The 27,649-nt window shown below is 43.5% G+C and overlaps 1 protein-coding gene across 5 annotated transcripts in view; it reads left to right on the top strand.

Moving 5' to 3' along the window:
* The first annotated feature begins 235 nt into the window (after positions 1 to 235).
* LOC148012532 (uncharacterized) overlaps positions 236 to 27,649 on the top strand; it is a 216,390-nt gene continuing 188,976 nt past the window's right edge. The window contains exons 1-2 of one of the 5 annotated variants that reach the window (XR_015689047.1): positions 236 to 1,042; positions 22,042 to 22,128. Coding sequence is in view for 1 of the 5 variants with exons in the window: in XM_087669059.1 (XP_087525185.1) it covers positions 686 to 1,042; positions 22,042 to 22,128 (444 nt within the window). In the remaining 4 variants the exon portion in view is untranslated. Of the gene's footprint in view, positions 1,043 to 21,971; positions 22,129 to 27,649 lie in introns of all 5 variants that reach the window. The other 4 variants (XR_015689048.1, XM_087669059.1, XM_087669060.1 and 1 more) reach the window with 4 other exon arrangements.

Raw genomic sequence — 27,649 nt, 5'->3', positions numbered from 1 at the left:
TTAATGCCCCATAGCCTCTATCCTCATCTACTCTCCTCATAGTGAATCTCAACCCTACAAAAGCAATTCCCCTAGGTAGACCTATATGTAGACTTGCTCCACAAGATAACGGGTTCAAACTTGGCAATTTGAAAACTCATTCTTTAATTGTTCTACCCCCATAGAAGTGATAAAATGGCCTGGCTAGTGGAAAATGAACGTTTCTTTTGGACCCCTCTTTATCTTCTCTTTTTGTTTACTAATGCACGACACCTCCGTCCAATCTGCACCTCCGTTTTGAGAGAGTGAGAGAGGCCCATCTATTGCACATTTTAGAAAATGCAAGAAAAGCTCAAAAATAACAAAGGAAAAGTGAGTCGAGGCTAGAGCAGCAGCTACACCACAGACTACAGATGATTGAAGGGGAGAAACGCCAGTGAACAACTCAGTGCATTGCGGGTATACACCACAGACTACAGATGATTGAAGGGGAGAAACGGCAGTGAACAATTCAGTGCAGTGCGAGTATACAACGCGCCCATTCTGCAGAATTATACTGTCCATTGGCGGAATCGATTTTTACAAAGCTGCGTTTGAGAAAATGATATTGATCAATTTGGTTTAAGAGGGAGAAATTTCGGATGTTGCATGTCGCATTGTTGCTGCACTACAGGGTTGACGGATTCCGTAGCACAAGTAAAGTTCCATGGCTTCCTGCAATATGGACCCTGAGAATGGCATCTCAATCAGGTGGGTCAGATTGGTAGCTCTTGATGCGGTTCCTGTCACCCATGGCTCTTCTCTGATCACAAGATATCTGAGTTCGCCCAGATTAGTGGACTCACGCTCTTGTCTGAGCTCTTCCTGGATTTCTAGAGTAAGATCGTGTAATTGGAATAGAGGGACCAATGCATTGGCAAGCCTCAGTAGCATTTTCTCCAGAATAGGCACAAAAAAGAGAACCACTGCGAATGCATCAGCGGGCAAGGAAGCAGTGCAGGTGGTGGCGTTTATCCCTCTTCGTGGAACTTATGCGTATGATGTGTTGCAAAGAAGATTCAAGGTTTGTTCTGACGTTGACTTGTTAACAAATGTATCTCGTTTTGTGCTGTGTGGATAAGAAGGGAGAGCGAACCTTTGTATGCCGTGAAACACATCACTTTGTTGGCACAACAATGGCATTGAGTGGTTGATGGCTTGCCACAGATTGTGTTGGTGTTGGAGACTGTGTTGTTTGTGCAAAAATTGTTAAATGAGGTGCAAGCCTGGCCATTAGGATGAATCAAATTGCCAGGACTATGATGTTTGATTGACTCTTATCTATATCTACCACACTGGAGTGCAGCTTTTTAAATAATTTCTGATGGACATCACAAGGTTCAAAATGGAATGGCTTTGCATCTTTGAAAGCCTTCAGAATTGACAAAATCGATGACCCCACAACGTGTACTGAAAACACGTAGTGATTGATGGAGGCAGTGATTAGTACACTTGTAATGCACAATCTTTGCCATTAGTTGCAGGAGTATCATTGCAATTTTATACCGAATACTGTACTTGCTGTCAAAGGACAGTTTAGTCTCTTTGGATGATATTAAGACTATACATGGACCCACACTTGGGATCAGTCCTTAGCCTTGGAGGTAGTCATTTATCCGGAGGAGAATGACAGACTTTAAAGTACCTAGCTGTTAGCATTCATTACGTTTCTGCTGTCATCTCCAGTTTGTGTGTCTCTTGTCAGAGTCTGATGGGGACATTGGGAGCTCTGATACTGTCTTCTCCATGCACTTTTGTCCTCTCTTCTCTGCATTGCAGCCGTAGATTCCAGCATTTTCAGGCACATTTTACAAGGCCAGCAGGCACATGTGGTAATCGGTTATCATCATCATCATCATTACCCTCTTCTTCATCATTTTATGAGGGCAGCATTCATCATCATTTTTATCACCCTCTTCTTCTTTGTCATCATCTCCTCATCATCGCCTTGATGCAAGAAATACAGGGTTTTTTGCTCACCCCGACCTCTGGTAAAGCCACAGACTGACTTGTTATGAGCCGCTTTTCGAAGGTACTTGTGATTGAGGTGACTGAATTGAGCATGCCACAGCTTGGTTTGGGATTGAGAAGATAGAAGATAGTGGGAAAGAGCTGCTGCATTATTTGATTTGTAAACACCATGCTCCTTGACATACCGCTACACGTGACTTGCCATCATGAAAGAATCATCATCAAACTCCAGCAGTACCCCCAAGCTGCAGATCTTGCCCATCAACAACAAGGGAAAGCCAAAACCTGGCACATAAAGCACCTACAAGGTGAAGGCACCACTGTTGGATGGTACAACTCAAGATGAGAGGAGCTATGGTGGATGGAACTCCATCACGAGAGAGAGAGAGAGAGAGAGAGAGAGAGAGAGAGAGAGAGAGAGAGAGAGAGCCTCTCTCGTGATGATCCAGGCATGAGATTGCAGGCAGAGATTGCAAGCGTGACACTGCAGGTATAATCATGTTTATTTAGTGAGAGAAAGGTCTTTGCTCTCAGGTTTATGAAGGACTGCTTAGATTGCTCTAGAATACATTGAATAAATGAAAGGCTGGGCGGCAGCAAGCTCATCAAAATGCAGCCTTATATGTTGTTGCCTGCTATAGGCGACAGCTCTTGGCTGGTCCTCGCAGGCTGGAAGGTGACGAACAGCAGTAAAGGCAGCCTTTTGGGCTGGCTGAATGCAGGCGACAGCAGAAAACAATGGAGAGCAGCAACATTTGGCTGGATAGCGGCTGAACAATGGTTGGAAATTGAAGAAATTTGCACGAGAAGGTTGAACAACAACTGCTTGATGATGATAGACGATGGTGGACAACTTTGACTGAGATATCCTTTGCGGAAGGGTGTGAGCAACAAAGCTCTGGCAACTGCAAGCTGCAAAAGTGAGATGGAGGTTGGATGGAGGGTAGCATGCCTGTTTATAGAAAGTTTGGGTCCTCCCAATTAGGCTTTATGCTTATGGGACACAAACACTCTCTAGGGGCACATTTCTTTTTAATAAAAGTTTTAAATAAATAAATAGTTAAGTTTTGGGGTTGTTTTAATAAAGCTGATGCAATTTTAGCTCAACATTCTCTCTAAGGCCCTAAATTGGAACCAAAAAGGGATTGTACTAGCCCAAGCCCAACTTTTCTTTCCTTTTGTTTCCCCAAGGTGTCCCACCTCAAAATAGCCAAGGCATCGGACAAAGGGTGCACATTGGCTGCCGCATGACCTACCTAGACCACAAAGGCGATGGTTAACTTACCAAGGGAGCCCAAGTGATCACCCTGGAGAGGCCAAGGCATCCAATAAAGGGTGCTCATCAGCTACCCAATGGCCTACCATGACTGGCAAAGGTGGATGGAACCACAGTGGACTTTCCTTTTTTTTTTTTGGAGGGCTTTTGATTGATTTAAATAGATTTAGCTTTAAGTGAGAATTTTTAATCAATTTTCATCCTATTAAGTAATCTATGCCTTTTTTGGGGAGAATAAAGGGATGGTCAGACCACCAAAGTCTTCCATAAAACAAACAAGCTATCCCTATGAGAGTGCACAATGGAAAGAGAGAGACAAAGAGAGAATGCAGGAGAGAGAAGGAACAATGTGATTGCAATGGCTAAAGGTACAAGGCTGCAACAGTTTGCCCCAATATGCAGCTCTATGTGTTAGTGTGGGCTTTAGATGGTAGTAGGGGGGATGAGACAATGAGGAGGGTTGGTTGATCATAAAGGATCACTAATGGATAATGAAAATAGGAGGGTATGTCGCCTATATATAAGAAAAAAGTTGCAAAACCCTAAATAGGATCAAAACTCTAAAAATGGCCAAAAGTGCCAAAAAAGAAATGCACTAATATACTCTCCATCTAAAGTGTCTAAAACATAAAAAATTAGAGATAAATACAGTATTAGAGCTTCTAAAGTTCTTGTTTGACTCAAATTGAGGCTCATAGGTAGGAGATGACCACACAAGATACACATGATTGCTAACACCCTCTTAGACCAAAGGAGATGTAGATTCAAGGGTGATAGGAAGAGTGCTAATGCCAATGAAGTCCATTGATGAAGAAAGTTAGCCAAGGAGCAAGTTCCCCTCTCCATATTAAAATCCAATGAAATGGAAGGCCACCAAAGGGCTAGGGAAACGGAGAGGCATTGAATGGATTACACCTGAAAATGCCAATCGGAGATGGGTGAGTTAAGCCTCTAACCCAACTAGGAGATGATAGTAAGCAACTATTGAAGGTGCCATAAGGTGCATAGAAACAACAAGGACTAAGGGCCAAGTGGTAGGGATGGTGGCCCGATAACGAAGAAAAGAGGTAGCTACATGAAGCAAAGGCCCAAAGTAGAGTGGAAACCCTGAAGAAAAACCCCTCATGATCTTGGGAAGCCCCCTTTGAAACATAAAGGGCTAGGCATCACCGATATCATCCCACTCTGAAAGGGATGGAAAATACGAGGGAATCACCAGAGGAGACGGTGGGGGAATGGATGGAACCTGTGGGATAAATGGTGTATAAGCAGGAATGGGTGCGGCAATAGAAAGTTGCCTTGGACGGCCTTGCCCAAGGGAAGGGGAATGGGGCATAGATAGCTCCCCTTCTACCAATGTGTTACAAAAGTGGCTCCTGTAGAAGGATCCTCAACAGAAATGATTAACTCGATGAACACAACATAGGTTCAAGACGAGGAAGGCCAGAAACTTAAGAGGAGAGGAAAGCTCAAGTCAAGAACATGTAGGGTCATAGAAATGGAGCTCGAGGGATGGTCAATCAATAGAGGCAAGGTGTCAACATAACTAATAGGCATTGAAGAAATGTCATTAGTCATGGGGAGACCCTTTGACGGATAGAGGTCCTATAACAAATCACCTCAGGTAGTTATAGGACTCGATGTAGCACTATCAAAGAGCTAAGGCTAGCCTCATCAACCGGTCCGGATGGTGTAGTAACATTGGTAGGAGGGGTATAAGATCGACTATATGTGATGTGCAAGTACTCTTTAAACTCCTTTGTCATGAGACTGAAATGTGGAATAGGAGAAAAAAAAGAATGTAAATGTGAAGGTGGGTGGTTATCTTTCCCATCGAGTCCATAATGCCTCCTCAAAGCTTCCAGTGAGAGAGAAGCTTGATAAGATATCATGGGGTCCTAAGAAGAAGGTGACTAAGACATTGTGATTTCGTTACAAGTTGTTTGTTTTGTTGCAAAAAACCTACCACTCCACAATATCCACAAGATACTCCTTACAAGAGCACCAACTTTGATACCATGTGAAGAAACTGCTAGGGTTTGCATTGAGAAAACATAGAGAGTATGATCATGATAGAAACACAAAGATATAGACAGTGATGTGCAAAACTTAAACTCCAAACACAAAATGCAAAACTCAAAAACGCAAAAACACAGACACAAATAGAGAGAGAAGGAGAACTTTGAAGCGAATGAATCAATTTAGTAAATGAATGTAAGAGTGTACAAAAAGCACAAGGGTAGAGTGGTGAGTATCAGAGTGTGATGTTCACCAAAGATGGATCTTGAGTGCTATAACCACCTATTGGAGTGTGTTAGAGGGTGGAGAAGACCAAAACACTGATCACATGAAGTAGTAGGATGCTTGGTGATAGCACTGGAGATGCATGAGGATGCTTGTGATGGTTGAAAGTGCCAAATGCAAGAGAAGAGGTGTTGATTAGGGCTAGCAATGGTTGTTTGGGGCGAAATGTAGTAGTGAAGAAGTGCTAGGCAATAGGTGGCATCTGGAAGGGTAGTCGCCAAGGGCTGGAGCAGCAAATGGTGTGGTAGTAGCAGTCACAAAGGCTGAATAGCCACGTGGAGGAAGGTTGATGGCGAAGATCTTCGTGTGAACATGAAAAACCTGCATAGAAGGGATGAAGAATGAATGAGGGCAGCTTGCCTATTTATAGATGTGGATGGACCCTCCCAAATTCATTTTGAGAAATAAAATGCAAACTTCTCTAACTTTGACACGTTCCCAACATTTTTATTATCAACCTTATCCTTAGTAAATATTAAGTATGCTGAAAGGTGATTTTTCATTACTTTTGAAATGGCATCAGCCGATACAATAGGGGCAAATTTTCCTTTCAACCTTACATCAAGTGTATGGGTCTTGCCCTTATGCTGAATAGTGATCACTTTCGCATGTGAATCAATGAGTGTATGCATATGATGGCACCATGGCATACTATGCAAGACATCGCAACTCTCAAACAAAGCAATAAAGAACTCTTCATTGTCCACATATTCCCGAATGTGCAACCAAAGCTTTCCAATGAGTGGTGTGATAGGCTCTACATGGACTCTGCATACCATTTCAAATTCCCCTATGGGTCCTATCTCATCCTCTTTGATGCCCAGATAGGTTGCCATGTCTGTAGAGATGAAGTTGGCTCGTGTGCCATTATCAAAGAAAATCAAAGCATACTAATCCTTGATTTTGCCCCATGCTTTGCATAACTCAATAGCATCATCATTGGGCTAATCATTAACAACATCGGGCACCAATCCAATTGATGTTTTGGGATTTTTTTCCTTGGGATCCTGTTGATTTTCTGATTTTCCTACTTGCTGTCTATTGGGACAACCCTTTGCAATGTGACCCTCCTGTTCATAAATAAAGCATTTATTTGCAGCCATTAATTCCCTACGTTGTGCAAGTGATTTCTAGCTTTTTCTTTGTTGTTTTGGCCACTTCTCAAGCCGATTTTCAGATTTGCTTCTTTTCTCAACCTTTGACAACTTCTTATTTGGCTTCTCCCCACTCTCTTAGAAGCCCGAATCCTCCATGTAGCAAAGCATTGGCAGCAGCAGCAGTCTCTATGAGCTAAGACATGCTAGAGATGGTGGATTTTATACAAAAATCCGTGATTTCTTTGGGCAGCACACATATATACTTTTCCTGTCATGAGGACATGTATTTTTGAAACCCCACTTAACATGTGGATTAACTTCTAATCACATGATTAAGTAAATGTTGCACATGTGAGGTGCAACTGGGGTTAAAGTAAATTTACGACCTTGAGACCCGAAGAAATCATGGGATGTCAAAGGTAAAAGTTGCTATAAGTTATGCCGCATAGGTATTTGGTGGTATTTAGTGCCAATTGTTGGCCTAGGTCATCCATTTGGCCATAAGTGTCAGTTGGTGACACTAGAGAAGTGGCTTTTAATGTTACCTAATGCCAATTTGATGGTCAAAGATGGCGCAGAGACACTCGAGAATGGAAGTTGCCTAACCAATTTAATTATTGGCTAGTTAGATTATTTTTCAGGGCACCGAAATAATTATTAGATCAATTTTCAATATTTAAAGACTGAAAATTAATATTTAATTATGAAAAATGTTGGAAAAACCATTTGGGAAGGTTGCCACTTGTGAAAAATGCCCATGTAAGACTAAAAAACGTCTTTAGAGGCAGAGGCATTTTTATAAATTCAGCCTGCAAGAGAGAGGGAGGGAAGGCTGTTGGTCTGATTTGCAGCCATTGGAGGACCTTTTGAGGCAGCCAGGGGCAGAAGAAGACCAATCAATAGCAGGAGACAGCATCTACAGGCTGTTGAGGCAGGGCAGCAGCAGTAAATGACTGATTTTCTTCAGTTCTTTGCATCTACATGCTGTTGTGGCTAGGGAACAGCTACACTTGACTGATTTTCAGTCATTCTTCGCGACAAAACTCTGAATTTTCTCTCTCTATAGCTTTTCCTCTCATCTCCCAGCCATTTCACAGCCTTGCTCCGAAGATCTCAGCATTTGGATCCTTTGAGGCTGTCTCTCTGTAAACCCTAATTTACAGCAAAAATTAGGGTTTAGCAGCAGCCTTGGGAAGCGTGCCAGAAATTGGAAGCTCTAAGACTTGGATTCAACAAGGCTGAAAGTGAATTTCAGCTGAATTCAGGTGGAGTACTAGCCAACCATTGAATTTGGGGCGTTTCCATTGTCTATGAAGTGGGTGAAGGCCAATTAAGTGCCCGAATCAAGGGGCAAAATAGATTGAAGACTTGCTGGTCACTTTGGACAGCAAGGGGAGTTGAAATACCGAAAGGGATTGAGAGAATCCCATTGTAAATCAACTTTTTCTTCAATAAAGCTAAAGAAATACCGAAAGGGGTGCCAATTTTAGGGCCAATCGGGCGTGCATTGTCCGAGATCAGTAGGTAAATTTGTATTTTCAAATTTGCATTTATTGTTTGCTGCTGTAATTAAGTTGTAATCAAGGATTTACCACCCTATCCGAGGAGGAAGACTGGTTTCATTTCCACTTACTCATGAAGGGATCCTAGTCTGCTCCACTAAGAGACAGCGACTGTTGCCCACCTCTTGCTCATTTTGAGCCCCACCCTTCCCTACCCTCAACTACTCAGGTTCAAGAGGCTACCTCTGGGAGCTCTTCAGCACCCCAGATACCTTCTTCGGCACGATCTGCAGCACTTCCTTCATCATCAGACATTTCGGAGTTCGTGATCCATGAGTTTTTGGATTCCCTATCTACTTCAGAGGGGGATTCAGAGGGGGATGTTATTCTTTGCCCTCAGAGGGGGCATCTACTTCTTCTTCGACTTGAGCGGGGGCTCCTCCACCTCCCATCTCAGAGGGGGAACCTACTCCACATGAAGTTCTTCACCTATCCTCTACTTTCTTGGGGTGGTTGTCTTCGACCAGTCATCTCTTTCACTGATATCGAGGATCTTTAGGTACCACCTAGATCGGGACCTTGGAGATTCAGCCGCGACTTGGTGACGAGGCCTTCGTACTCCTCCCCGCATGGATACACGGAGCTAGTGGCTTCTCTCACGAGGTTGTGTTTCGGGTTCTCCAGTTCACTCTATCTAGTGGTCTTTACTGTAGGTTCTTCTTTCCGGTGGAAATCTTGGATCTTAGGGATCTTCTATATCTTCTTCCTCCTTTTCTCTTCTTGCCTTGGTCACTTGGTCAGCATGGAGTCACCTCCCGAGATCAAGTACAGGCATATCCTTATGGTTCTCGGCACCACACAAAGTCTGACATTCCTCCTATGCATTGTATGTTTTCATCATCTTTGTACTAGGGCGCTTGGGCAAGTGAACAATTTCCCCATGAGGGATACTGTCCATGTGGCACTTGCTGCATACGCATTGTATCTCCACCTCACTCTTCTCTTGTTCCTCTTTTTGGGCTTGAGAGGGGGTGTTGAGAAACCCTTCACCCTTCACCTATAGTTTGCGTTTTTTGCGTTTCTACGTTTTGCGTTTAGGGTTTGCAGCCCCAAAAAGGGGGAGCCATTCTAGACTGACTTTGCCTATTTATAGGCCACTCTCTCATTCATTCCTTATGGCTGATTCATTTAGTCTGTCACCTCCTCTCTCCAGCCTCTCCACTACCCTCACACCCCTTCAGGAGGACATTGCGGTTCGTGGTTCGTGGCTGTCATCATAATCTTTCTTGTGCTACGGCACCCTTGTTCCCTAGTATCACATTCACTCCATGATTCAGATCTTCATCATTCCATTCATCAGAGTTTCTTGTCTCTTCTCTTCTCTTCTCCATGTTTGCCGAGTTCATTCCGTGTTCCTCCCCACCAACTCTATTGTCTCACTGGTACATCATCTTTTGACAACATCTCCTTCAATGTACTGAGGACACATTTCAATATAATTAAGTCATTTCTTGTGGTTCTGACTTGTTGGATTTTGCTTTTCGACAGGCAGATTCGACCCGCGTGAAGATGGTGCTAGCCTCTACTGAGGACAACGTGGAGCAGCGTGTCAGAGACGAGCAAGCAGATATTATACGATTTCTTCATAGAGAGTTGGGGAGTATCGATCACCGTGTCACGAGGTCATGCACACGGGGCTTTGGCGATACCTTTGCATGAGGAGGGTGCAGATTTAGAGAGTGCTAGATGGAGGAGCATTCGTTGAGGGAAGGTGCCTATTCGTATGTAGCGGACTTGGGCGAATGAGGCTGTCACTCTCATTCATACTCAAAGAGAGCCAGGAGATGATGATGTAGCACATGGATCTCATGATACATCTTTCACATCATCACATGTGCTTGTGATGGCAGAGCTTGAGTATGACGACGAGGGCAATGTCGTGACAGATGGGGACTTGCTCTCTTTTGGTGCATCGTCATCATCATCTGATGAGGAGTTTTGACTCTTAGATCACGTTTCATTGTGGAGTCTAGACTCTGGACTAGCCCTTATGGGCCTTTTGAGGACATTTCTATGATGTATTGTTGCAGCTTGCTATGTAGTATGTGCATTGTATTCAGTTTGTTTTGATGCATTTGCAGCCTTTTAACATGGATGAGAGTCGAGACTTTTGTTGTGTAAACACTGATTCATAAGTTTATATAGAGCTAAGAGTGGTGATTGGTGATTGAAGATTGATCTCTGATTGAAAACTGGTTTTGGTATTTGATGTTTGATTTCTGAAGTAACAAGTTTTACGTGCGGCAAGGGTTTTGTGATTACTAATCAAATGCGTATTAGCAAAGACCTTATTAGATTGTCTTGTAGGTCTCTCTCACAATTTAAAATGTATTTGGATCTTTTTATGTTTATTTTGATATGAAATGCCATATAGATTGATATTTTTTACAATGGTACGTATTTTTACGTGCACAAAAAATTTATATGTATGGAACAACGTACCAATACGTACCGTACATTACGTACAATACATACACATCAACCTTGGTATAGCCCCAAAAAGGGGCTGGGCGCCCACATTGGGACACCACCCTAGACAGATGGCGCCGCCCTACACAGTCTCTTGCCTATTTATAGGCTGCCTTTGTCACTCATTCTGTACGCACGATCCTTCAGTCCGTCACTCCCACTCTCTCTCCGTCAGTCTTTTGACACTCTCCTTCCATTACCTTCATCTCCTACTATCAGGCGCTAGCCTCTATCATCTTTGGAGTTGCATTTTAGTGGTTGCTCTCTTCCTCTTCCAGCAAGCGCTCTTCCTCCAGTGTTGGCGACAACTCCTTTGAGCTCTTTCTCCCTATGTTTCGTGCCCTCTCCACCTGGCATCAGTCATCACACTGTTGGTGTAAGCTCCTCTCTTCCTGGCATCACTCCCACAACTTGGCATCATCTCTCCACTTGCTAGCGTCATCAGACAGTTGGCGTTTTTACTTCTCTTCAGTTGGCGACCATCATCCAGTTACTGGCGGCATTCCACATCTTGCGATTGTTGATTTGGCATCTTGGTGTCACCTTCCCCTCATCTCGGCGGTTCCACCACCTTGCGTTTTGGTTCTTGGCTGCTCCTATACCACTTGGCGTCACTCCCAATAGCTAGCGTTAGCTCATCAGGCTTGCGTTTGCAAACGGAGGCTTCATTGGTTGTCTCCCTGCTCGTTGTACCACTCTTCATCCTTGCATTTACAGATTTAGAGGTTGCTCACCCTTTGATAGCAATCTTCTTGCTCTAGGTGACCCCTCCTCATCCTGCGTTTGTAGACTAAGGCTTCTTTGGCAGTCTTTCTGCACTCAAGGGCATCCTTTGTGCTACGACACCCTTGTGATTCACTTCATCTTCTTTTTGAGTTTTTTTTCTCTCTTAGTGTTTACTGTACACACTCTGTCACGAGGATGTGAAAATTTGATGCTTTGCTTATGTTTAATTGACATTTGATTAAAGGAATAATCAAATATGCAATTAAAAGATGCACATGTGTTGCACATGTGAGGTGCAAGCTACTTTTTCACAGTTGAAGGCCGAAGGACCCTGTGAAAAAGATGGGTGTCAAAGGCAAAAGTTGTAACAAGTTACACTTGTTAGATTCTAGGTGAATTTTGGTGTCAGTTTGCCCCTAGGACCATCAATTGGCCATTACGTGTCAGTGGTGACACTAGGGACTAGGCATTAATTAATGGATTAATGCTTGTCCAAGGGTCAATTAATGCATGGGACCACTTTGGGTTGCAAATGGCCTAGCCAATTAATTTTTGGATGGGTAAGGTCAATTTTTTGGGCATGGATTAAGGGCTGAATTAATTTTCAGAATTAATTAATTCTGAAAATTAATTAAATGGCTGGAAATTGTTGAAACTGGATTAAGAAAGCTGCCACTTGGCAAAACTTTCCCATGCAAGTGGTGGAAAAGCTAAATAGGGTTGAAGGGAGAGGGAAATCTCGTTTTTTCATTTTGGGAGCTGTTGGAAAGAGGTATTGGACTGTTGCTGCCAGCTTTTGGGGCCATTTCCCAGCCATTGGAGACCATTTTGGTGATGGAGATTGCATATTCTTGACCTTGGGAAGCTAGCAATTGCTGCTGATGCACTTTCTCCTGAAGATCACAGTCTTTGATGCTCCTATTGTTGTTGGCGCATCCGTTTGGGGCTGGTACAGTAGGGCAGCAGCAGATTTTGATCAGTTCTTCGCGACAAATCTTAGAACTTTCTCTCTTTACAGCATTCTCTCATCTCCTTCAGCCTATGCTCAGCCATTCTCAGCAATTCTTAGCCATTCGGAGGAGATCTTAGCCATTTTTGGTGGGCTGATTTGTAATTTCTGCACCAAACCCTAATTTACAGCAGGAATTAGGGTTTAGCAGCCACCTTGGGATCCGTGCCAGAGATTGAAGGCTCAAGGGACTGAAATCAGCAGCTGATAATTGAAGATTATCAAGGGATTTCAAGAGCCAGCTCATCCCGAATTGATTTGGGGCAGCATTTGGCAGCCAAGGGTCAAATTGGAGAAGAAGTCTTGGGTGAATCAAGGGGCAAATGATCCAAAAGGCTTGCTGGTCATTTATGACAGCAAGAGCAATTGGTTAGTAGGAGGAGATTGAAGAATCTCAAGTTGTACTCCTTCCAATTGAATGAAAGCTAAAGAAATAACGCAAGGGACACCAGTTTTGGGGCCAACAGGGAGTCTACTGTCCAAGAATGTCATGGTAAAGTGTGTATTTCATTTTATGTGCATTTATTTATTGCTGTAATTAACTCTTAAATCAGGTTATTACCACCCATTCCAAGAAGGAAGGTTGGTTTCACACTTTGTGTTTTACTCTGCAAAACCTATTGTCTCTTTGGTCATAGTCATTTTGACATGGTATCAAAGCCGGAGATGCTCAGAGAGCCACAAAGATCCTCCTCCTCCTCATCAAAGAAGACAAAGAACGGTCGGCATCAACATCTGATTTCTTTACTATTTCCGCTGCGCATTGGGAGATATCTTTCTTCTCCCTTCCACCCTCCCTTATCTACTTCCGGGTCCAGTTGCTTCCATGGCCCACATCTCCTCCATAGTCCACTCTCCTAAGAGCCTGCGATGTTTCCCACCCTTGGCTCAGCCCGAGCCTCCTTCTTCTCCACCCTCTTCTACTCAGGTTCGAGAGGATACCTTTGGGCATTCTTTGGCTTTTGCTCCTTCTGAGCCCCATATCCCTTCTTTGGCACGATCGGCAGCGCTTCCTTCGTCATCAGATGCTTCGGAGTCCATGAGCCATGAGTGGTTAGATTCCCTTTCTATCTTAGATTGGGATTTAGAGGAGGATTTTTTTACTTCACCCTCAGAGGGGGACTTTCTCGTTCTTCTTTGGCTTTAGAGGGGGCTCCTACTTCTACTTCAAATTCAGAGGGGGACCCTACTTGCCATGAAGTTCTTCCATCATCATTTATCACTTTCGAGATTTGGCTCTCGTTCGAGAAGTTTTACCTCTACTAATATCCAGGATCTCTAGGATCTACCTAGTTCGGGGCCCTTAGATCTTCAGCAACGACTTGATGACCAGGCCGTTGTTTTCCTTCTAGTATGGAGTTATGGAGCTAGAGGCTTCTCTCCCGAGGTTGAGTTTTGGTTCTAGAGCTCATCCTGTTGCTTGACTATCTTCATAGGTCTCCTTGCAGGTGGAATTCTCAGATTACACTGTGGATCTTCTTCTCTCTTCTCACTTCTCTTTTGCGCTCCTTTTTGGGCCTGAGAGGGGGTGTTGAGAAACTCTTCACACACAGTTTGTGTTTTGGGTTTTGCGTTCTGCGTTTAGGGTTTCACAGTGGACAGCCCCAAAAAGGGGCTGGGCACCCATAGTGGGCCACCACCCTAGACAGCTGGCACCCTCCCTCGGGCGCCACCCTAGACAGTCTCTTGCCTATTTATAGGCTGCCTCTGTCACTCATTCTGTACAACTGATCCTTCAGTCTGTCACTCCCACTCTCTCTCCGTCAGTCTTCTGACACACTCTCCTTCCATCACCTTCACCTCCTACCATTAGGCGCCAGCCTCTACCATCTTTGGAGGTGCGTTTTGGTGGCTGCCTTCTTCCTCTTCCAATTGGCGCTCTTGCTTCAATGTTGACGACAGCTCCTTTGAGCCTTTTCTCCCTATGTTTGGTGCTCTCTCCACCTGTCGTCAACCATCACAATCTTGGCGTCAGCTCCTCTCTTCCTAGTGTCACTCCCACAACTTGGTGTCCTCTCTCCACTTGTTGGCGTCATCAGACAGCTGGCGTTTTTGCTCCTCTCCACCTGACGACCATCATCTAGCTGTTGGTGGCACTCCACATCCTATGATTGCTGATTTGGCAGATTTGCGTCAACTTCTCCTCATCTTGTTGGCTCCACCACCTTGCGTTTTGGTTCCTGGCTGCTCCTACGCCACTTGGCGTCACTCCCAGTAGCTGGCGTTAGCTCATTAGGGTTGTGTTTGTAGATGGAGGCTTCATTGGCTGTCTCCTTGCTCGTAGGTACCACTCTTCATCCCTGTGTTTGTAGATTCAGAGGCTCCTCACCCTTCGACAATAGTCTTCCTGCTCCAAGCGACACCTCCTCATCTTTTGTTTGTAGACTCGGAGGCTTCTTTGGCAGTCTTCCTGCACTCCGGGGCATCCTTCGTGCTATGGCACCCTTGTATCATATTCACTTCATTAGCATGATTCATCTTTCATCTTCTTTTTGAGTATCTTTTCTCTCTCAGTGTTTGCCGTACACATTGTGTTTTCATCTGCAAACCCTACTGTCGCTCTGGTCACTTAGTCATTTTGACACTAGACTCTAGTGAATACATTGCATAAGTAGTTGCTAGAGCTGTTCATCCTATGTGGTATGGCTTTGCCAAGGGTTTGGATATTTTGCATAATGTGCTTGATGCCCAATTTGTATTGATTATGGTAGTGTGTCCAACAAGAAGTCATCATGCTTCAACCTGACCTTGAGAAAACATTTGATCATTGTACTTGGTGGAACTCATGCATATGGGGCTTCAAATGAAGCGATTAATCTACACTATCAACAATGGTTTTGAATCTTGCATAATGATGAATTAGAAGGGGGGGGGGGGGGTTGTGACTGAGTTGTTCTACCTTCCCCATCGATAACACATGGTTGCTACTTGGCTGTTTGAATGTGTTCTTATTTGCCATTGCTAATGTCGAGGGTTGAGATATTCAGGATAATAGGCCAAATGTCTAACTGGTATTGATTATGTGGTGTGTTCAATCAAGAAGTGGTCATGCTTCAACTTGGTGAGGGAGCATCTTGATCATCATACTTGGTAGAACTCATGCATGTTATGGGATTTGGCCTTGATTGATAATGGTTCTAATTTTTGCATTATGATGAATTGGGGGGGGGGGGGGGGGGGGCGCGAGGGCTACTGGATGTGACTTATGTCGTTCCCAGCTTTCTCCTTTGATAAGACAAGTTGGCTACTCAGTATGTTATGATTTTGCAGCACTCGTGTTCAACATGCTATCACACTTGGATGTGAATAGAGAAATCGTTAGTCTCACACATTGGCATCAAGATAACTTCTTGTGGACCAAGCATTTGCTGATGATTCTTTCACATTCTTTTAGGACTGATCAAAGTAAATTGCTAAGGGCAATGGAAACAATCTTATTTGCTATTACACTAGGTTTGCATGTTTATATACTGAATTTGACCTTAGGCAAGTGCAGAGAGTAAGATCTCTATGATTTGGATAGGCAATGCCCATGGTAGGATCTATCTCCCACCTTGGATATCCAATGGGAATTGATGTGAGTTGGCAACAATTGATCGATTGACTTTTAGGTCGGGTTATGGATAAATTTGTAATTGGAAATCCTAGGCAAGATTATTCATGCAAACCATCTTTAAGGATGATGACATGTCTTAGTCTATCATGAGTATTGGAGATTCATGCATGATGAGTTTATTTTGGAGGGGTGAAACATCCACCCAGGGTCCAACCTGTCAGAGTGCAGCGATGCAGAAGCGTAGGACAAAGACTAAGAGAGAGTGAACACAGAGAGGAGAGAGAGAGAGAAAAGGAGACAGTGTAACACAGAAAATCTGCAGTGTAGTATGCTGTATAGGAATGCAGAAATATACACGGGTGCAGAGAAAATATCCGCGCGTGTCTCCGCCTTGAGGACCTCGATCTCCGTCAGCTCGAGTGCTGTCCGTCTCTGCAGTCTGTCTCCGTCAGATCTCACAATCAAGATATGTGAGAATGTGCCACAATCTGTCTATAAATAGCCAGAAAGGAAATAATGCCCAGCACCAGGTCGGCTGCAATAAATGCAGCTGACTGTATAAAATAATGGTAAAAAACTGTCCGACTGATCACAAACTGTCCGACTGACAATTTGCTGCCATGTGGAATCTGCAGCTGCTGATGTGGCTTCTGCCATACTGCTGACATGGCCAGGGAATGACTCTCTAACACCCCCTCTCAGATCCTGGACAAGGCAGAAGACTGAGGGATCTAGAATGTTGCCGAAGAAGAGCCTGGGGAAGTGCCTTCATGAACAAATTTGCAAGATTATCCTCAGTCTTGCAGTACTCCACATCAATGGTCCCATCCAGAAGCTTCTCCCAAATGAAGTGATACTGGATCTCAATGTGCTTCGTTCGTGCATGGAATGCAGGATTCCGTACCAAGGCAATGCAACTCTCATTATTGCACCGTAGAAGAGTAGGACGAGTCTGGGGGCAGCCAAGTTTCTTCAACAATCTCGAAGCCACACCACTTCACATGTGGTAGAAGACGCGGCTCGATACTCCTCCTCAGTAGAAGAAAGGGCTACCGTGGGTTGCTTCTTGCTACTCTATGAGATAACACCTGTACCCAAGGTAAAGCAGTAGCTTGTAGTAGACGGCCGGTGGTCCACTTCACTAGCCCAATCCAAGTCGCTCCAACATGCAAGAACAAGATCTGAAGCATTTGTACCGACGGGATAAGAAATCCCTAAGTCAGAGGTCCCCCTCAAATACCGAAGAATCCTCAAGGCAGCTTGCCAATGCACTTTTTTGGGTTCACTCATGAACCCGACCAAAAGACCCATAACAAAACAAAGATCAACACGAGTGTTGAATAGCCAAATCAACAACTGATGGTAGCGAGAAGCATCCGTCACGGGAGAATCAGAGCGTGAAGTGGCCTTCTAGTTCAGATCCATAAGAGTAGAAATGGTCCGACAAGTCTCCATCTCAAAAGTCACCAAGAGCTCTTGAATGTATCTCTGTTGAGAAATAAAAATCCCCCTCTGAGATTGATAAATCTTGCGACCCAAGAAAAAATAAAGAAGCTCCAAATCCGTCATCTCGAACGTCTGATGTAAAGCTGTCTTGGTCTTGCGGACCTTCTGTGCATGATCCCCTGTCAGAATCAAATCATCAACATACAACACAAACAATACATGACCAGCCTCAGCAGTGTGCACATAAAGTTGCGGATCGGCCTTGGAGTGCCGATATCCCAACTTCGATTGTAGAAACGAGTTAATCTTCTCGTTCCATGCACGCGGAGCCTGCTTGAGGCCATACAAGGCCTTCTTCAACCTGTAGAATTTCCCATCCGAGGATCCAAAGCCAGGAGGCTGCTCAACATAGATCTCCTCCTGCAAGTCACTATCGAGAAAGGCCGACTTCACATGCAACTGATAGACATGCCATCTCCCATGGCCAGCCAAGGCAAGAACAGCTCGAATAGTCGCCATACGAGCAGTGGGGGCAAAGGTATCATGGAAGTCAATGGTTGGGCGCTGAGCAAAACCTTTAGCAACAAGGCGAGCCTTGTGCTTGTCCAAAGAACCATCGCTAAAGTACTTGGTCTTGAAGACCCACTTGACGCCAATCACCTTCTTGTGAGAGGGACGATGCACAAGAGACCAAGTGCCATTCCTCTCAATAGCCTCCAACTCGGCTTCCATAGCCTTCCGCCAATGGTTAGACTATAAAGCCTCCTTCACTGAAGTGGGTTCACGATCCTGCATAACACATGTCATCAAATAATAGTTAGAGCAAACAAGCTCCATAGAATGGGCTTGATTCCTTCGTGACCTCCGCGGTCCATCTTGCGGTTCCCACTCCTCAAAGACCCCCTCGATCCCTGAATCTTGGAGTGTGTCACAGGCCCAATGAGGAGGCCGGACCTCTCCTCGGACCTCTCCTCGGACCTCTCCTCGTCGCTCGTCGCCATCTGTTGAAGACTCGGGAACATCCATCGGCGGAAGCTCCAGTAGGGTGGCCGGTGTAAAAGAAGACTCAGAATTAGAAGAAGAATCTACATCAAGGGGCTCTGGCTCCAAAGGAATTGTCTCGGGAGCTCAACTCTCCCTTGGATCTCCAGGGACAGGGTGCTCCTCAGTCCTCTCAGTGGCTGGAACTTCCACGAACCGCACATCTCCTCTCGTGTAGACATCCCGCTTGACGGGATTGAACAGACGATAACCTTGGGACTGGGAGCTGTAGCCAACAAAAACCTCTCGTCAAGAAGCCGCCTCAAACTTGTCACGTTGCGTCTTCGGGATGTGCACATAGGCATCACACCCAAAGATCCGGAAATAAGAGACATCAGGCTTAGTCCCAAAGTAAGCCTCAAAAGGTGGCATTCTATCAATGGCTGAAGTGGGGGATTGATTGAGGATATGAACTGCAGTAGCCACGGCTTCGGCCCATAGAAACTGAGGTGTCTCTCGGTGCTCCATCATGGTGCGCGCCATCTCGATCACACTCCTGTTCTTCCGCTCCAAAGTGTCATTCTCTTGAGGAGCGTTGGTATTAGAAAGCTCCTAGTGAATGCCCCTATCTGCACAAAAATGAGCAAACTCATTAAACAAAAATTCACCGCCCTTGTCTGAACGCAAGGTCTTCAGTCGCGCTGGCCAGATCGGTTCTTCTCAAAGACCCAACCATATCTCTTGAGCCACTGTCAAGTGCTCGATGTGAGCTATCACGGCTGTGGTGCAAGACAAAAAGAGAAAAGAACGAATCCTGGCATTCAGTTTGTCCCAATGAGACTTGGCCTTGGTCAACTCCGCACGAGCATTGGAAGAGAGTTTGGACTGATCTCTTACCGAGGGCCTGTTTATCTCCTCCATCACAAGCTCCGCCAAATCATAAGACTCCAGAATGGCCAACATCATTACCCGCTAGATGCGGTAATTGTCACCATCAAGCTTCTGATTTGATGGAAGAGTCGGTAGGACAGGCACCTTCCTGTCCATGATTGCTTGGAACTCCAAATCAGTCTTTGTAGACATGTTCACCTGCAATGCGTGCACAAACGCAAAATCAGGCCCCTTTGACTATGTAAACGCAGCCTGTTAGGGCTGTCCTTTGCTGCCCGAACCTTCTTCAACCGCCGGAGGCGATGAAAAAGTAAAATCTGCAGTAGAAGGCCTAAAACACAGCCTTCCTCCCCTTTGAATGGCAATAATCTGTAGTAAATTCACCAATTGGACTCCTTTCCCTCACGCCCACACTTGCTTCAGCCTTGTTCCGATGCGCAGCCCTCCCGCTTGCCCTCGAATGCTGAAAACACAGCCTTGTGTCGCGCTGAAAACTCCTCTTCAGGTAGGTTCTTCAATCAGTCCCGTCCGATTTCACTGCTCTGATATGACACAAGCTATATCCACAAACATATGGGTAACAGACGTCAGACTTAGCTCCTAGCTATAGAGCCAAATGGGCACACCCTCGAGCTTGGGAGCTAGGAGCACATTAGGTCATAACCGTGTCCCAAGAGCTAGTGTCTTATACCACCAATCCACACTATCCCAATGTATGAACATGTTGGCCTATGGGCCAAGAGTCCAAAACTAATGATGACACAATAACTGCACAATAGGGCATTGTGCCCTACAAATAGGACTCAGATGCCCTAACTTTGAAGTGCCCTTAGTGCATTCATACTAAGTCACTTCATGACCACTGTGACCAATACTCCTAGCACCCATCCAGATGTTACATCCTCTATGACCAATGCTACTAGCAACCATCTGGATGTCCAAGGATGTAACAAGAGGCGTTTTTGAGAGTATGGCCACTACTTTGAAGTTCTCATCTTCTTTTATCCATAGACAAATGTTAAAAAAGTATAATTCCAATGTCCATGCTATGTGAGCATAAGGAAAGTGGGAGTATTATTTCCTTGTAACCACACCATACATACTTCCATTGGCAAGGTGCCATTGAAATAGTAGAAGGGGGAAGGACAGCCCAACTCATTTTGCATATTTTAACAAGTATGTTGAGAGTGTGGTGAAGCTCACAAGAGAGGGACGCTAGCTATCCAAAAGATGTTGATTGACAAGTGAAGGGAAGTTAAAGCATTTTTGTTGCTATGTGCTGAAGTTTTAGAATTATTGACCAATGGATATAAAGTGGATGGAGGAGGGTTACTAAGTAGATTCTTCTCAGTTGTTGTAGCTTTATGTGAAGGCACATGCTTTGAACTTCTATGATCAATGTATTAATCAATTGAGTCTTTGTAACTGTGTATGGTACATTACCCATGGCTTCAAGTAATCTACAAACAACTTGGGTTTGCAATACATTTTTATGGCAGCAGAAATTGCAATATTGCTTGGGTCATTTTGTCACATGTATTTAGTTTTATGAATGCCTTTTTGATCCTATCTGAATGTGGTCCGTGTTGCTGGCATCCCCGGGGGGGGGGGGGGGGGGGTGGGAGGTATGGCCTATCATATGAACTTGTTTTTATCTTTGAACATGATGGATGCATTAGTAACTTTCAATTAAGGGCCAAAAGAGTGATTTAAACCTTGTCATGAAAGCTTGGGAAAGGGTCATTAAAATTTAAAGTTTGGGCAGCCCATTAAAATTTAAATTTTGGGTAGCCAAGATTGAAACTTTTGGGAGGACATTGATAATAAAGCAATAAAAACCAGACCAGAATTTTGGGAAACTTGTATGGCCAGTTTCACTTTAGTTCCAAAATGTTTTGAGGGCCTTCATTAGATGAAGTCTAAGAATGTCAAGACTGTGGCTGCATAGCTGATTCAACGCATGCACATGATCTAGATAAATGTTTTGGCTTTGTGATGCATGATGAATTTTGCAAGGATTGCAGCTCCTTTGCATGATTTGATCAAGAATCCTGGTTTGAGTGGAATGAGAGGGGAACTCAATGCCTTTCATGGTTTGAAGAGACTTGCAGTCGAAGGTAAGTTCTGATTATTATGCAACTTTGAAAAAAGGTCAATACAACAGGAATATCAATCTTTGTCTCATTTTGGGCATAGGTTTCTTCCATGCTGAGCAATTAAGTTCTCATTCAAGACTTGGAAGAGGAACTCACATTTGGATCCTGTTGCTACTTAAATGTATATGAGTACTGCTGCTCACAAACATGATGTGTGAAAGGAGAACACAGAGAGCTGAGCTGATCAGAGGAGGAAATGGTGCAGGAGTGAGAGTCTAATGCGGCAGCAAGAGGACTTAGGAGCCGTGAGCTGCATCATCCAAACACCCCCTTTTACAGTCATATCACTGTGCACAAAGGTGCTTGTGCACACTCGAAACCACACACTGAGGGAGGGTGAGAAAAATCACAAATTATAATAATCCTATAAAGATCCATGCAAGCAAGTGTTGAGTTGCATTGTTGTCAAGTTGAATCATGTTAACCCAAGAGTAAGGTATCTAAACTTTCAACTACTAAGGTCTAATGTGCAGGGGCTGTAATTGCTTGATTGTCACATGGTTTTGCAGATCTTGAAAGTCTAGAGTTATATATTGATGCTCTATATTTAGATCTCTCTTTAGATGATGTTGATTGTAGGAGCTTGACAAAGATGGAAGTGGTTACTTATCAGAGGGTGATTTGAAGGTCGCACTAAAGAAACTGAATTTGCCTGCATCTGAAGAGGTTTGTATTTACAAGCTTTTGCTTACTTTGTAATAGTCATGTGTATGGAATAATCTTGTCACTCTGTATGCTTGGTTCTTTAGTGTGGACCATAAAATATATTAAGGTGGTGTTTATTTGTTGAAGAGAACACAATCATTTAGAATGGTTTTTCCTGTCCTATTTTAAAATTCTCTTTTTGGATGGAGTATGTGTGTGGGATGTACTTGTACTAATTGCTCTCATAATTTCTAAGTAATCCTGCTTTGAATATTATATCTTATATACGTGGGGGTGTGTGCATGAGTTGGTCTGTGTGCTGGTGGAAAATCTGTCACATGATCCTGTTTCTAGGGTTTTAGGCTGTTGCAAACCCATTTCTGGGCTGGGTTCACTGCCTGTGGTCTGGCTTTCCCCATTCCACTTCAATTCTTCCTGCTGCTTCTGTGAAGTCAGTCTACAGCTTTTGAGGCTGTCTTTAGGCTCCAATTTCTCCGACCTTCTTGGGATTGTTTTCTCAGCTTCAGCCTTGTACAATTCACTGGTCCGGCCTTGCCATAGGTTTTTATCAGGCAATTTGTGTGAGTGCAACCAGCCTTTGGCTACCCAAATGGTAGTAAACCACATCTATGCAACACACTTATTCAGCAAAGTGGTAATTTTTAGCAAATTTGATCCACTTACAACAAGAGCTAGAGTGCTCTTGTACCTCACGTGATACCTATTGATGCCAAAGCTTAGTGCCCCTTTGGTATTTCCCTTAGTTGCTAGTTACGAAAAGTACGATATTGCACAGCATGATAAAATACGGTACTAAATGGTACCTTAAGATTTTATAAGGTATGGTATGACCAAAGTAGGAAAAAGAAATTAACTTAATTATTTTGGACCATAGATGATAGAACACATTTTCAAAGCCCAAAATAGCAATACCATTATAGTAGATAAGATGAATACACGAGGGTAACAATTGAAAACCTCTATGACATATGCCGCATGCACAACATGCACTACAAGCAAATATAGATGGGAGTGGATACATCATACATTATACAAACAAAGAAGTGTAGGGTGGATGGAGAGAGAGGCCTAGGATGAACTATCTGAAACCAGCCTTGCTTCTCAGATAGGATGGTAAATAACTTGATTAAACACTAATTATAGCTAGTATAATATTTGTTTAAACTGAAATTCAAATGTTATCAATCAATCTTGGACAATGGACACCTGGTTGGCCCCAAAAGGTGGCGCCCCTTGTGGTATTTCTTTAACTTGTATTGCAATTGGATGAATTACACTAAGGTTGCCCCAATATCCTTCGGTTTCCAATGCCTCTTGCTGTCCTAATTGACCAGCAAGCCTTCTTATCGGTTTGTCCCTTGATTCACCTAGGGATTGGCCTTCAATTGACTCTTGGCTGGTCAAATCTAATCGAAAATGTAGATGGGATGACTGGCCTTTTGAAATCTCTAGCAATTCCTCGAATTCTAGTTGTTGATTTCAAGTACTATGCCTTCAATTTTCTTGCACGAGATCTAGCATTGTTGCTGGATTTGTTGAAGAACTTTGAAAAACAATTGGAGAATGGGAGAGAATGTTGAGGAGAGAGAAATTTTTGACTTTTGTCGCAAAAATAGGGCTTGCAGCATTCTCTCTCATTGGCCAAACATCTCTCAAGTTCTCTCAGCAAATTTTAGCCATTTTAGTCATTGTAGGTGAAAAGTTCAAAGATTCACTACTGTAAATCCTAGTTTGCAGCAAAAATTAGGGTTTATTAGCCATCTTGAGAAGAATACTTAGAATTTAGGGTCTAATACTTTGAATTTAGTTGTTGATATTTGGACATTTTAGTTAATTTCAAGAGGCCAGTTAGCTCACCTTAAAATTGGGGAAAAATTTAGCTTCCAAGGAGCAAATTGAAGACCAATCCCCCAGCAAACCAAGGAACAAATTGGTTTGAAGTCTTGTTGGTCATCTATGACAGCAAGAGGCATTGGGAAGCGAAGGAGATTGGAGCAATCTTAGTTATACTTCTTCCAATGGCAATAGAAGATAAAGAAATACAGCAAGGGGCGCTAGTTTTTGGGCCAATGTCCAAGATTTAGTGATAACATTGGCATTTTAGCATATGTGAATTTTATGCTTGCTGTAATTACTGCTTAATTAGGTCATTACCACCCTTTCCTCGAAAGGAAGATTGGTTTCATGGGTCCATTGCTGGGATACCATCAAAATCCCTTGAATTGGTGGGCCCTAGCACTTGATTGCAAGTTAGAAGCATTGCTTTGGTGCTGAATTTGTATTCAGTTGAGCATTACAACAAGAATGTCTTCATACAATGAGACGGTATCAAGCAACAATGATGCCTCTTTGTCTGAAAATGCACATTATGAAGGTAGAAACGCAATGCCTCATCTTGAATAAAGCACATAGCATGGGCAATAAGCTGAAAATGTTGGTATAGACCAAAATGCGGGTCCTTCAAGGCCTCTTGGTGCTGATGATGAGCAAGAAAGTGAAGAATATGATGATCAATTCAAAGATCAATTGAGGGTAGTAGCTGATATCTTTGCTCCATTGGCAAAGGATCCTCAATTCATAGGAATTTGAACTCTTCAAGGAAGGGCAGCAAGGACAAGAAGAGAAAGTCATCCATTCTCTAGAGCTTTGGAACAATGGTATGTACCTAGGGAAGAGCCTAACCAATTCATGATTCTCCCAATGTAGTCAATGAGCAAAAGCAATGAGTACCGATGGGGCAATTGATGCAAATGCAAGGCCAATTTGGTAGTGCCAATCCATTTGATTATGGATAGCATGCCATGGTGCAAATGTGGGTCACCTAGGTTGCTTTGGAGGTGGATTGGTTTTCCAAGCAATGGCTTGAAACACTTTAGTCATGGGAATGCATGGACTGAATGTACATAGTATGCAACCACCTATGCAGGGTATGCATGGCCAAATGTATTTGGGAATTTCTAGTGGAATGCACAATCCAATGCATGGTAATGTTGGCATGATGCGTGGGTCGCAAACTAACATGTTTGGCAATGCATATATGCAGCCCAATGTGTTTGGGACTCATGTTATTAATGCTGGTCGTGTATATAGTGCTGGTCATGAGGAAAATGCAGCTAGTAATGCCTAGAATGTATGGGAAAATGTATCTTGGTATGGCTGGTGGTGTGTACATTCCCTTGCACAATCACATCGCAATGTTTCAAATATACTAATAGGAATGTTTCGTAATGCACCTAGTGCTCCTAGCATGCTAGCCGCACATGAGGTAGTCAACTAGATGCGATGTTTCGTGTTGGTTAAGTTAGAATTGCAGCAATGTGAAGGTTCCAAGGATCTATGTGGTCCACAGTGACACATGCCTAGAACCTAGTGGAGGTTTCGAGGCAAGTGAAGCTAGGGGTAAAGTTTCCATGTGCTACTTGATAAAATTTAAGTAAAATTTAAGGAGTGTGTCACCTATCAAATGATTCAAAGGGTTCAACAAAGTAGGGGTTCGGAGAACGGCATGACGCTCAAGGGGAAGGTAACACTTCCACTCCTCCAATGATGGATAGCTCTAGTGTATTAAGCACTCTGGTTACTGTTGATTCTTCTCTACGTGCTTTCATGATCGCTCAAACTTTTTAAACTATTGTGAGTTTGTATTCTTGGCATAACTCTATCCCTCAAGATCCCTTGCCTAAGGTTATCTTCTTTGTATCTTGCTTATTATTGCTCCTCCAGCTTCTTTGAGTGATGACTAGCATGCAGACATTGTTTATTCATCTATGAGATGTTATATTGGAGAATTGTTGTGTACGGATTTAGGTTTCGATGAGGATGCTATCTCTCGATGCTCCAGAAGTTCCAGTTCGAGAGTAGGGTGACATATGGAAGAAAAAGAAGTCATCTCAGTGCTATTATTGTGGCAAGAAGGAATATCTCTAGAAGGATTGTAGGACATTCGTAGCTTTGTGGAAGGAGTGGACAATGACGAAGGGTGATGATCTATCGATGAGTCTTCATCATCTATAGGTTCAGGTTTCACCGGCTTTAACCATGTGGCCCCAACATTGGCTTTTGGGGCTTCCCTTCTAGCTTGCTAGTATAGGTGTTGTAGGTCATCCCTCACAACTCCCTAGTGCTAGAAAGGGCAGTGACAATAGGGCGGTTTGGCCTCATCTATACTTCTATACAGGTGTACAAGATCCAAAGAGGGGTTTCCTTGATGCATCGACCGAAGTTTGGTAGTTTAAAATCCAGATATAGGTTTCCTTGATGCATCAATCGAAGTTTGGTAGTTTGAAATCTTGGAGCTAGGATTGACATCCAAGTTCATGATGAGTTGTTTGATAGTGAGTGGCATTGGCTCCTAGTATAAGTTCACATGTAGGAACACTTTGGCGGTTCCGAAGGTGGAGAATCCATGGTCATTTATGTGTTGTGGCATTGGTAACAACCTAGAGGATGGTCACGTATGCTACATTTGAGGCATTGTTGATGGACACAAAGAGTAGCTACTTTTTGTTTTAGGAGGTGGTACGATGGACTTTGACATCAAGTTCTCTCGGTGGCACATTGGTGGTGGGTTGGCCACTCATTGCTTGGGTATCCATGGTCCTATTTTGATAGTCATTGTTGCATGTACTGTGATGAGTCATTATCATTGTATACTATTTTGTAGTAGATCCTCCATGATCAATGAGAGGGTGTTAGTAGATTAGTTAGTTCATGTGTGAGTTCATATATGTTTCAGGGGGTTGGGCATTTCATGATGTGGTTTGCCTATGTGGGCACTCGATATTTTATATTATTTTTATGGCCAATTGCATTATTTGGCCGACTTGTGTTTTTGGTGGCTCCAGATGCTGGCTGTCCTGATCATGATTTTTGGACTATTTATAGGCCATGCGCTACCTCCTCTAGTCACTTACTCCACATACTCTTATAGTAGGTTCGGTTGGAGAGGGGGAGCTAGTGCCAGTGCCTACTTAGGTAGTGACTCATGTTGTTTTTGTATATTCTCATGTCTTGGTATATGGATTCCATTTCTTGAGCATCTTTTTTCTTTTGAGTTCTTTGTGCAACGTTCTTCTTCTTTTGCAGTGTTTCTCTTTTCTCTCCTCTCTTGTGTTATGCAATCTAGTATGACAATTTTCTATGCTTCCATTGTTGCATACAGTTTTGATAGTGTAGATATTCAATATAGGAATCCCATGATAGATTGATGTCCTCACTTGCGAGTATGTGTAAGGCATAGCGTTAATGGATATTGCCCACTAATGATGAACCAAGGTACAAAGTGCCATTCACCTATGGGTAGCTAACATGTGGTACATAAATAGAAAAGATGCTAGAAACAGAAATAGATGATCCTAATCCTTTGGTCTTGGATGTAGTTGTGCAATATAATTCTAAGTTGTTGAAAGTAGAAGAAAGAAAATCTAAATTTAGATGTGCAAATGAATAATCTAGGTCTTGACCAGAAGAGGTAGGGTTGGGAGGGTTTTGAAAATAATGACTACCCATTTCATTCCCAAAT

The sequence above is a fragment of the Lygodium microphyllum genome, chromosome 27, assembly GCF_053477565.2.
Source record: "Lygodium microphyllum isolate KBCC chromosome 27, Lygodium_microphyllum_v1.1.10, whole genome shotgun sequence".
Taxonomy (NCBI): Eukaryota; Viridiplantae; Streptophyta; class Polypodiopsida; order Schizaeales; family Lygodiaceae; genus Lygodium; species Lygodium microphyllum.
The sequence above is the reverse complement of the archived record's forward strand: the minus strand, read 5'-3'. Positions and strand labels throughout refer to the sequence as shown.